We start from the raw sequence: 11,786 nt of genomic DNA on the forward strand, positions 1-11,786 counted from the left end.
GTGTGTGTGTGTGTGTGTGTGTGTGTGTGTGTGTGTGTGTGTGTGTGTGTGTGTGTGAGAGAGAGAGAGAGAGAGAGAGAGAGAGAGAGAGAGAGAGAGATACAGAGTCACAGAGACAGAGAAAGACAGAGAGACAGAGACGGGGGCGGGGGTCGTCATGGAGGGAAGTTGAAAGGAAACAAACACACAGAGGCCAGCCTTCTAGGTGTAGTGTCCGGGTAAAGCCCAATGTGGTTTATATTAGCATTGGTGAAGAATCAAGAAGGAAGAATCGTTTCTGCTGTCGTGCGGTTCATTCGCTTTGCAATTCCTTCGGATCTGAGCTCCACAGCCCTCCCGTACCACCCAGACAGGCTGCGTGCACGTCAGAGCGCCTTCTCCTCCGTGAAGCATCATGTGACTCAATGGCGCCGCCAATCAGCTTCGCTCCGAGATATTCAAATCAGCAGCGCGGCAGTTGTTCCGACACCAACTCCAGGCCACAGAAGTTCCTGCTACAGCGCTGTTTCCGCCGCCTCAGCCTGGCAATGACAGCATGGAGCGTCAGGGTGCTCCTCTTGGACCTTACCGGGCCACCAAGCTGGTAAGAACGTGGAGGAGAGGGACCAGGGACTGAGGTTTCCCGGGGAATCCTGGGTGTTTGAGGGACTTAAGTCTCCTGAGGGAACTCAGAGTTACCAGATTCATGACGAGCCAGGGATCTGGTACCTCTCCTGAGCCAAGGCTCCAAGATTTCTGAGATGCCGTGGGAAACTAAAGCGACTGCTCCCGCCCCACCCCCGTCTTTGACTTGCGCTCCACTCTGGTGTCTCTCAGCTTCAGATCCAAAGTGCTGTACCCCAAAGCTACACCACTTTCTGACTCTGTGAGACAAGTCCTCAGATGTCTTCTTTCCGGGTTCTCATAATAGTCTTAGCCACTTTACACGTGTGATTTACAGCCTCTCAGAATTAGAAATTAAAGTTTCAAGTCTGGAAGCCCAGACATGACAGTTTGACTTATTGACCCTGTAGAATTCGTAAGTAGCACTAGGAAAGAACTATTCAACCTAAACCCAGAATACTTTTAGTAACCACTTTTAATAATCACTGGGATTGTGCATTTGAATTACGGTAACAGGTTCACCTAACCTGTTTCCATTGGAAAATTGTACAATGGTGCAATACATACCCACTTTAAGAGATTTTCTAAAAATATTCTGTGTATAAGAATGTGTGGTAGTCTATAGAATAGCAAGCAAATTGTCCTCTCACAAATGCTGGTCCTACTTTACCATTGTGGGAACTAAGGCTCAAAGAAGGAATTCTCCTAAAGCCACATAAATGGTGAATGAAAGAACTAGAAAAAAATGAAGCTTTTTCTGGTATGTGATCTTGTTATTCTATTGCTCAACAAGTAGTGGTGGTTATGTTTATCCGTATAGTTCTGCAATGTACCATAAGGAGTTAGTCCTGTCACATTAAAAATTTACTGTATTAGACAAAAGTAGCATAGCACCACCCCCTAAATGCCAAGTACTTACAAATACTTTACATAAAGTAAGGTTCTTTTCTAATTACCACAAGATAGGTATTAATATAAGGATATTGGGGTACAGGGAAAGAAAGAACAAAGATTCATAAACAAGAAGTAAAGGTAAAGTTTAAGCAAAGCCTAAATGTTTCACTCTGGGACCTTATTAATCTGTCATATTTCAAAAGTATTCTGTGATGTCTGTGAGTGCAGAGTCACGTGTCACTTTACTATTGTAGTGAAGCAGTTCAGTAAAGTATTTTGAATGTAAGTAATGAGAGAAGTTTGGGAAGAAAAGAATTATGGTTATTGTTTTTCAGGTGCAAGGTCAATATTGTGATCTTATGTGTGACACAACAGTAATATAAGTAGTAGTCTCTTCAATCAGGTTAATAATCTGATTTCTAACATGACTTTTCTGTTAAAAAGTTATGTTTTTAGAAGCTGACAGGGCACCTTGGGCTCTCCAATTCACCAAGGCAACCTCAGTATCCTTTGGCAAACAGTAAAGGTTTCTGAGAGCACCTGCAGCAGGATGCATGGATAGAGAAGCAGGGACTGTGAATGTTCCCCAAGGGAAAAAAAAAAGTTATGTTTTTAATGTATTATGTTCTAGTGTTAATGTCACAAGTCTAGACAGTTGACTTATTTGAAGGTAGCTCAGAAAATAAGTGATTTTCTTTACACAAATATGCATAAGTTAATTAAATGTGCAATGGATTTGTTTTACTATCATTTTATCTATACGATGTTGATTATAGGTGTTTGTTTGTTTGTTTAGAGGCGGGTCTTTCTATGTGGTTCTGGCCGTCCTGGTACTCACCATGCAGACCAGGTTGTCCTTGAACTCACAGAGATCTGCTAACCTTTGCCACCATACCCAACACTATAGGAATCTTCATAAGAGGCACTGTACTAAGTAACTGGCATTGAAAGCCCTTCGGCATTATAATCGCTGCGTGCCAGAAGTCTTATCTGACTAGCACAGTAATTGAACACAGATTTAAGACAGAGTTGGTTAAACCTGTCTTTTGTTGTTTGTTCATTTTGTTTCGATTTTGTTTTGTGATAAGGACCTATGAAGTCAGTTCTACTTTTCCTTTTCAGACAGGGTTTCACTAAGTTGTGCAGAGTAGCTTTGAACTCACCCTGTATCCCATCCGGGATTTGAACATAACAAAGCTCATACCTCAGCCTCTGAAATTATAGGCTTAAACTTAAACATGGATCTGATTATTTACGTTAATCTTTTAGATCAGTAGTTCTTAACCTGTGGGTTGTGAACTGTTAGAGGATTGCATATCCAATATCCTGTATATCAGATATTTACATTATAATTCATAAGAGTAGCAAAATTACAGTTATGAAATAGCAATCAAATAATTTTATGGTTGGGTATCCCCACAACCTGGGGAACTATATCAAAGGATCCCAACATTAGGAAGGTTGAAAACCACTGATTTAGATACATGCTGTGCTTCTTTTACCTTATATGAAAATGAGCTAATAACATCTTTATAAAACTGAGATTTATAGCTAAATACTGAACATAAGCATATTGTTTGGTATAAATTATTAATGTTAATTAAACAAAAAAAAAACCCTAATAGTAAATGCTTCATTGACTAAGAAATAGGAACATTATACTTCTTTTCATTCTGAAGTTTCCTAAGTAATTGGAATTCCCAATGAATATTTAATAAAGAAAGCCTATTAAAATAAAATATTATTTTGACACTAGAATTAGTAGTAAAAAATCTGTGAGATAAGAGTTTATGTATCACAGATAAGATTTTTTTCTTCAATAATATTTACAGTATAATTACCTGTGAAATAAAGAATTTTCTTTGTTCCATTTGGTTATTTTGAGATAGGGCCTCATGTAGCCCAAACTAGCCTGTAACTGGCTACAAACCCAAATCAATGAGATTTCATTTTTGCTCTGTGTATGTGTGTGTGTGTATAAAAGTATTTTTCTTCTCTTTGCAGTGGAACGAAGTAACCACATCTTTTCGAGTAGGAATGCCTTTAAGAAAACATAGACAACATTTAAAAAAATATAGTAATTGTTTTACTGCAGTTGAAGCAGTAGATTGGCTTTATGATCTATTGAGAAGTAATAGTAATTTTGGTCCTGAAGTTACAAGACAACAGACTATTCAACTGTTGAGAAAATTTCTTAAGAATCATGTGATTGAAGATATCAAAGGTAGATGGGGATCAGAAAACCTTGATGACAACAATCAACTATTCAGGTACTGAATTGATATGTCATTACAAAGCCTAATTACCTCTGCTTTCACCATTATTCCTTGGTAAAAAGCCCCCTAAATAGTTACCCAATACCAGATGGTCATCCCCGAAATCATACACATACAAGTAACTTTATATAGATTGAGCAGGTTGTGTTTCTATATTTAAAACATGTATGTACAATATATACATGAATTTGAGAGAGCAAGGGTATGTGAGAAGGATTGGAGAGAGGAAAGAGAAGGAGGGAATCATATAATTATTTAATTTCAAAAATAAAAACACAAAAAAGATTAAAGAGCTGAAATTACAATATAATTGTAACTCCACATTTGTTACAGCTTCACTGCAATAGCAGCTTCTTTCTGTGGTAATGCTTTTTAGAAAGGTATTGCTGCTACTTTTTTCTTTTATTGAAAATAGATTTTTTTTGTACAATATATTCTGATTATGAATTTCTCTCCCCAAACTCCTGCTAATCCCTCCATACCTCCACTTCCACACAGATCTACATGCTTTCTTCTTGTTTTAGAAAACAAAAAACAAAAAACAAAACAAAACAAAAAAAAAACAGGTATCTAGGGAATACTAATAAAATAAAATATGATAAATAAGAAATAAATCATAACATGATAAAACAGCCAAAACACAAGAAATGTATTTTAGATGCAAAGACACACACATTCAAAAATCCCATAGAAACACAAAATAAGGAGTCATAAATTATATATATGGCTTGGTAAAGGACCTGTAAGGTAAACAAAACAAACCGTGCCTTAACCTTATGAGACAGAGAACCTTTAGAGTTGCTGTCAAGTTCATTTATGTTGGCCGTCTAGTGCTGGGCACAGGGCAATACCCTTAAAGAGTGTTTTGTTTCCCCAGGGAAACTCCCTTGAAGAAAACTTAATTTTTCATTTGAAGTAGATATCAATTGGAGGTAGCTTCTCCGTTAGGGATGGTGTACGTCCACTTCTTTCAGCTCTGGGATGCCGTCTGGTGCAGCCCCTGTGTATTCTGCCATAGTCTTTGTGAAGTCCTCTGTGTGCCAGTCCTCTCGTATCTAGAAGGCCTTGGTTTTTTACTGTTCTCCATCCCATCTGGCACTTACACTCTTTTCGCATTCTCTTCAATTTTTTCTGAGACCTGAGGGGAGGGGTTTGATGGAGACCATTTACAGCTGCGTGTTCCAAGAGCTCTCACTCAGCATAATGTCTGGCTGTGTGGGTCTCTGTACATTATTCCTATCTGCAGAGAAGCAGGAGGAAGCTTCTTGACGATGGCTGAGCATGGCACTAATTTACAAGTATAGTAGAATGTTGTCAAGTATCATTGCTACGTTTTGTTGTTTTGTTTTGTTTTGTTTTAAAATAGTAGTGTTTGGTTTTACCCTAGTTTATCTAGTATCAGGTTTTTAGTCAACCAAGCAATGTTGGGTATGGGTTCCATTCCACAGCCTGCTGCTTTGTTTGTAATGGTGATGTCTTGCTATACAGAAGCTTTTCAGTTTCATGAGGTCCTATTTATAAATTGTTGCTGTTAATGCCTATCCTATTAATGTTTTATTCAGAAAGTCTTTTCTTGTGCCAATGAGTTCAAGACTATTCCCTACTTTCTCTCAGATTTATTTTATCTGGTCTTCTGTTGGGTATTTGACCTATTTGTAATTGAGTTCTGTAGAGGTTGATAGATATGGATCTATGTGTATTCTTCTACATGCATTCAGTTTGATCAGTATCTTTCATTGAAGATGCTCTCGTTTTTCCTCCTTCTGTGTTTCTAGCTTCTTTATCAAAAACCAGGTGTCCATAGATGTGTGGAGCTATATTTGGGTCTTCAGTTTTACTCCATTGATCAACATGTCTGTTCTTGTGCCAATATCCTGCCATATATATATATATATATATATAGATAGATAGATAGATAGATAGATAGATAGATAGATATAGATATAGATATATATGAACTACAGCCCTATAATACAGTTTGAGATATAATATAATTTGAGATCAAAGATGGTGATACCTCCAGCAGTTCTTTTATCATTCGGGGGTGTTTTCGCTAACCTGGGTTCTATGAAGAATTGTGTTGGAATTTTGGTAGGGATTGTATTGAATCCGTAGATTGCTTTTGGTAGGATGATCATTTTTACTATGTTAATCCTAAAGATCCATGAGCATTGGACATATTTCCATCCTCTAACATCTTCAACTTTTTTTCCTCCAAGACTTAAAATTTTTATAATAAAGTCTTTCACTTGCTTTGTTAGAGTTAGCCCAATATATTTCATACTATTGAAACTATGGAGTATTGTGAAAACCATTTCTATGATTTCTTTCCCAGACCATTTGTCTTTTATACATGCAAAAGCTACTACTGTTTTTTGTGATTTAAATTTGTATTCAGCTTCATTGCTTAAAGTGTTTATCAGCTATAGGAGTTCCCTCAGGGAAAAATTTAGGATCACTTATATATACTATCATAACATCTGCAAATAATAATACTCTTTCTTCCTTTCCAGTTTGTATCTCCTTGATGTCCTTCAGTTGTCCCTTCAAGATCAATCTTGAATATGTATGAAAACAGTCGACCACCTTGTCTTGTTCCGGATTTTAGTGGAAATGCTTTGAAGTTCTCTACATTTAATTAGATATGTTGTATGGGCTTACTATAAGGGGATGTAGTGCTTGCCCATAGGGAAGATGCAGGATTCAGTGATGACCATGGAAATGTGTCTCATCGTAGCAGCTAATAGTGATAATGTATCCTGTTGCTGCTAAGTCCCTGGGGCAGGCAGTGGAGATGACTGGTTGCTAACAATAGGTCTGTTTAAATTGCTTATCTGATTTTGATTTAACTTTTATAAGTGATATATATCAAGAAAATTATGCATTTCTTTTAGATTCTCCAATTTAGTGGTGTACATGTAGTTAAAGTATGCCTTATGATTGAGTATGTGGTTAGTTTTAGAGAAAGTTTCATGAGCTATTCTTTTGCTCATGTATGAAATGTTCCATAAACATCTGTTAGATCTAGTTGTCTTATGATGTCACATAGTGCTAACATTTCTCTTCTCAGTTTCGTCTGGATGAGCTGTCAGTTGGTTTGTTGAGAGCGACATATTAAAGTCACCCAGTATCACTGTGTGAGGGTCAATATGTAATTTAAGCTGTATTAGTGTTTATGAACTTGGGTTCTCTTGTGTTTGATGTATAAATATTAACATTGCAATATTTTCTTGGTGGGTTTTTCCTTTGATGTTCTTCCCTATCTCTTCTGATTAGTTTTGGTTTGAAGTCTACTTTGGTGGGTTTTAAATAGCTACACTAGCTTCCTAGGAACATGTTTTTCTGTCCTTTTACCCTGGGTCATATGTTTGGTGCGTGCAGCAGAAGGATGGATCTTGTTTTTGAGTCCATTCTGTTTGGTTTTTGCAGAATTGAGTCTGTTGATGTTGTGTTAGCAATGAGCAGTATTTGTCGATCCCCCTATTTTGTCGTTGTAATGTGGGTCCTCTCCTTTTTTTTGTTTGCTGATCTAATTTACTCTTTTTGTTTGCTTGGGTGTGGTTAGATTCTTCAGGTTAAAGTTATCCTGGCACTTTCTATAACACTGGGTTTGTACACAGAGGCTGTTTAAATTTGTTTTCATCATGGAGTGACATTCTTTTTCCATCATTTGTGATAAAAGAATTTGCATGGAGTCTGGAGTGGATTCGGGTCTCCTAGTGTTTGGAACATCTCTTCAGGTCCTGCTGGCTTCTAGAGTCTCCATTGCAAAGTCAGGTGTTATTCTAATAGGCCTGCCTTTACAAATGATTGGTATTTTTCCCTTGCAGCTCTCAATATTCTTTCTTTGTTACATTTAGTGGTTTGATTATTATGTAACACTGAGGATTTCACTGATTCAGTCTATTTGGTCTTCTATATCCTTGTTCCGTTATAGACACCTCCTTCTTTAGGTTGAGAAACTTCCTTCTGTTTTTTGTTTTTGTTTTTTTGTTGTTGTTGTTGTTTTGTTTTGTTTTTTTAAAATATTTTCTGTGCCTTTGACCTGGGTTTCTTTCCCTTTCAATTTTCCTGTTATTCTTTGACTTGGTTTTCAGTGTCCCATATTTTCTGGATGTTTTTAGATTTAACATTTTCCTTGAGCAAGGTATCCATTTCTTCTCTTTCCTTCAACACCTTCCGTCTGTTGTATTCTGTTGGTTAGACCTACCTATGAGTTTCCCATTCGAGTGCCTAAATTTTTTATTTCTAGTTTTCTCTCAGTTTATATTTTCTTTATTGATTCTTTTTCCACTTGCAAACCTTGAACTATTTTCTTCATTTCATTCCACTGTTTGTGTTTTCATAGATATTTTTAAGAGATATTCATTTCCTCTTTAAAGACATTTATGTATTCATAACAGCTATTTTGAAATCCCTTCCTTGTGTTTCAGCTATATTACATTTCTCAGGACTGACTTACTGTATTATGGTTGCTGGGATTTAGTGGAGACATATTATCCTGGTTGTTACTTATTGTGTTTTTATAGCGGGTCTAGGTCTAGGCATCTGGGTTTGGTTATAATTCTAGGTGCTGATACATGGTCTTGTCTTTGTTGTGTGGGTGTCCTAGTCCTTGTTTTCTGTTGCCCTCTCTGTTTCTTAGAAGAGTGTAGTGACTTTAAATTGCCTGGTAGGGAATTCTGCCAGACATGGCCACTGAGGGTTCTGGTTAGAATTAGTTTCTTTGTATTGGGAGCTGACAGTTACAGTTGGAGATGTGCTAGAAATGGGGTGGGGAGCCATAGGAGGGATGAAAGCAGGATGTGCCCCCAACATCTGCCTTTTTTATTGGGAGTGCAGGAAGAGAGGGAGGAGAGGTCACAGCAGGTGATCTGCTACAGAGTTAGAGATAAGACTGGGGGAGGGGAGTTGTAGGAAATGAAGGAGAGTGAAGATCTAAAGATAACCGCTTGCTGCCCTGGCTTATCTGCTTCCCAGGGGCTGCCTGTGTAAGTTGGAGGGGAGACGAGTGGATGGAGTGGTGAGCAGGTGTAGATCTTCATGGTCTGCGAGAGAAGGGCAGAGAGGAAGGGAGATAGCAATAGGTTGTCAGAGCCTGAGATGAGAATGGGGGATTCGATTTGGAAAGGGGAGGGTAAGTGAAGGTCTGGAGATTGCCTTGTATCGCTGCTCTCAAGTCAATTAAAACGATGTAGAAAACTGTATGGTTGAAGGTTGTGAGTTACAGAGTTCAGCATTTTTGAATGTTAAATAAAACATAATAAAATAGGAAGTTGGAAGGATAACAGTACTTGTGTTTTTGTATGTTATGGAAGTTTTATCACGTTTCAGTGACATTATTATTGACCTTAAGTTTTATTAATTCTCTAGTTACAAAACAAAGTCACAGGTCCTTGCCTTTAGATAATGTATAATTATTATAACTTGTAATAAGATGATGAGGGTTAATTTGTTGCCTCTGGACTCTGAAGATACCTATAGTCACATGTACATACCTACACGTAATTAAAAGTTATATATTTTTTAAAAGAAAACACTATAACTGCTTCAAATACCTCAGTTAAAAAAATCAAAACTTTTATGAGATAATTTTAAAATTATATTGTAGCAAAGTTTCTCATGCCACAAAATGTTAAGTATAAATTTAGTATATGATGAAAGATACCAAAAAAGAACAATACACAAGACTATAATGTTTACGAATATTTATTGAAAGCCTAAACACATAAAAACCATAAGTTTGTGATTCTTCTTAGGGCAGGAATGAGATTTTTATATAGTCAAAGACTTTCTTGTACTTAAGAAAAAGACAACTATCCAGTAAAATATCAATAATTATATTGCTTGATGGTTACATAATGCATTTTGGTTTATATTCTGTTGGTTGTTTGTATCCTTGAAATGCTTCATATTAAGATGAAAAACAAAATGCACCGTAGTCAAAAAAAGTAAGAGACTAAATCCTAAAATTGGAACAAAATGTCAAAAGGCTGGAAATACATACAAACTATGAGGTTTTTTATGTTTTCTTATTTGTTTGTTTGGTTGATTGGTTGGTTTTGGTTGTGGTTTTTTGAGACAAAATTTCTCTGTACAGCTCTGACTGTCCTGGAACTCACCTGTAGACTAGGCTGGTCTCGCACTCACAGAGCTCCACCTGCCTCCCTCCTCCTGAGAACTGTAATTAAAGTCAGGCACCAACACTAACTACACAGCTATGTTTTTTTTTTCCAAAGAGATTTACACAGCAGTTTCCTAGAGCTATTTGTATGTATGCATTCTTTCTTCAAACAAATTAGTCCTAATTGTAACCCTGAACTGAATATAAGCAAAACTGAAATGTGCATGTATACAAAAGAAACAAGAAACTACTAAGATACTTTAAAGGTTTAATGGTAATATTGATTTAATCTAGAATTTCTATTGCTTGGTAGTGTAAGTAAATCAGATTTTTGTATGACTTTTAAAATATACTCTAGAAGTTTATTTTTTATCACATCCTATTTAACTCCATATTATTTTTATACCAGATTTCCTGCAACTTCTCCACTTAAAACTTTTCCACAAAGACATACAGAAATCAAGAAAACCAGCACAGAGTACTTTTCCAAAGACAGAGATAGTATTTTTAAATTACGAAACTTATCTCGTAAAACTCCTAAGAAGCGTGGACTACAGTTCTCTCAGGTAAAATATTCCTTTACTAACCAGTAGTTTAAATAGCATTACCATGTGGTTAATAGTAAGATCATTTAAAGTAAATGATGCTTTAGTATCTGAAGCCAATACCGAAATCTCCTAAATTACAATCTCAAAAAAAAAAAATTGTGTGAATGTGTTTGAAACCTGCCAAAACAGTGTCGAATACAACAATGAGGTATTTTTGAAAAGCATTTTTGTAATATAGTGTTTTGTCATTTGTTATACTTCCTATTTGTGTTAATCAGGTTACCAACCACTGTGATAAAAATCACTTTCAAAGTAGGTAAGCAACTTCAGATTCCAAAAGTTCAGTCCATATTCTCTAGTCTCTCTTACTTTAGGTTTTATAGCAAGGCACTGCGGTCACAATAGGAGCACATGAAGGAGGAAGCTGCTTATGGAAACAGGAAGGTGAAAGAAGGAAAAGGGTGCTAGATTGGGGTACCAGTAGCTCCTCCCAAGAACCTGCTGCTTGTGATACGATATCTTCCCATGAGGCTTTGCCTCTTAAAGATTCCACCATATAGTAAGACCAGGTTGGACATTAAGACTTAAATTTAGCTTGTTTGCAGCACATTTATGATCTGAACAATAGCCCTATAATTTTATAACTCTTTAACTCATCTCTCTGTCACTAGTCTTTTCTAAAAACCAAACTAGATACTTCATGTACCTAGACATGAAGTTGATTTGTAAGTGTTGGGAAAGCTGCAAAACTGAGTGAGAACTGTGTCCCATTAGTTTTCAGATACTTCGTAACTCCACAGGAGACTTTGACTTATACAGTTATTAAGTATGAAAAACTCTACCTCAATAAATAAGCTGGGATGCATCAAGAAAGACACCCGATGTCAACTTCAGTCCTACACATACATAAACACATGCACACACCAACAAACAAATGTGTGTTAACAGTGCTCACCATTCCTTCAGTTTGGGTATAGACTGTAACAAACCAAAGCCTTTTTTTCCCTTCAGGAAAATACAGAAAAGATAAATCATGAAAGAATAACCAATGAAGATCAAGAAAATGTACCTGAAAACAAAGAAATAAGTCAGGAGGATGTTGAAGATGTTTGGAGATACGTTACTATGATCTAGTAAGACAAAAAATAAGTAATAGTTAAGATTCTGAAGTATGTGGATTATTAATTTGATGTTTTTCATCCAAATATGAGAATGAATAAAATTATTACTTTTCGAAGCTTAGAATTTAAATACACGTGTATGGTTTTAGTAATTGCTTTTGGTATAGATCTAGTACAGCATAAAGAAGGAAGTTGCACCTTTTAAGTCATCACTGTAGCT

At 36.4% G+C, this 11,786-nt stretch overlaps 1 protein-coding gene across 2 annotated transcripts in view; it reads left to right on the top strand.

Moving 5' to 3' along the window:
* The first annotated feature begins 439 nt into the window (after positions 1 to 439).
* Positions 440 to 11,786, top strand: part of Depdc1 (DEP domain containing 1) — a 33,581-nt gene continuing 22,234 nt past the window's right edge. Inside the window, 4 exon segments of one of the 2 annotated variants that reach the window (NM_001305205.1) lie at positions 440 to 583; positions 3,502 to 3,767; positions 10,307 to 10,463; positions 11,457 to 11,578. In NM_001305205.1, coding sequence (NP_001292134.1) covers positions 536 to 583; positions 3,502 to 3,767; positions 10,307 to 10,463; positions 11,457 to 11,578 — 593 coding nt within the window. In that variant the 5' untranslated portion in view covers positions 440 to 535. 2 annotated transcript variants of the gene reach the window in all.

The sequence above is a fragment of the Rattus norvegicus genome, chromosome 2 (genome assembly GCF_021556685.1).
Source record: "Rattus norvegicus strain SHRSP/BbbUtx chromosome 2, alternate assembly SHRSP_T2T, whole genome shotgun sequence".
Classification (NCBI taxonomy): domain Eukaryota; kingdom Metazoa; phylum Chordata; class Mammalia; order Rodentia; family Muridae; genus Rattus; species Rattus norvegicus.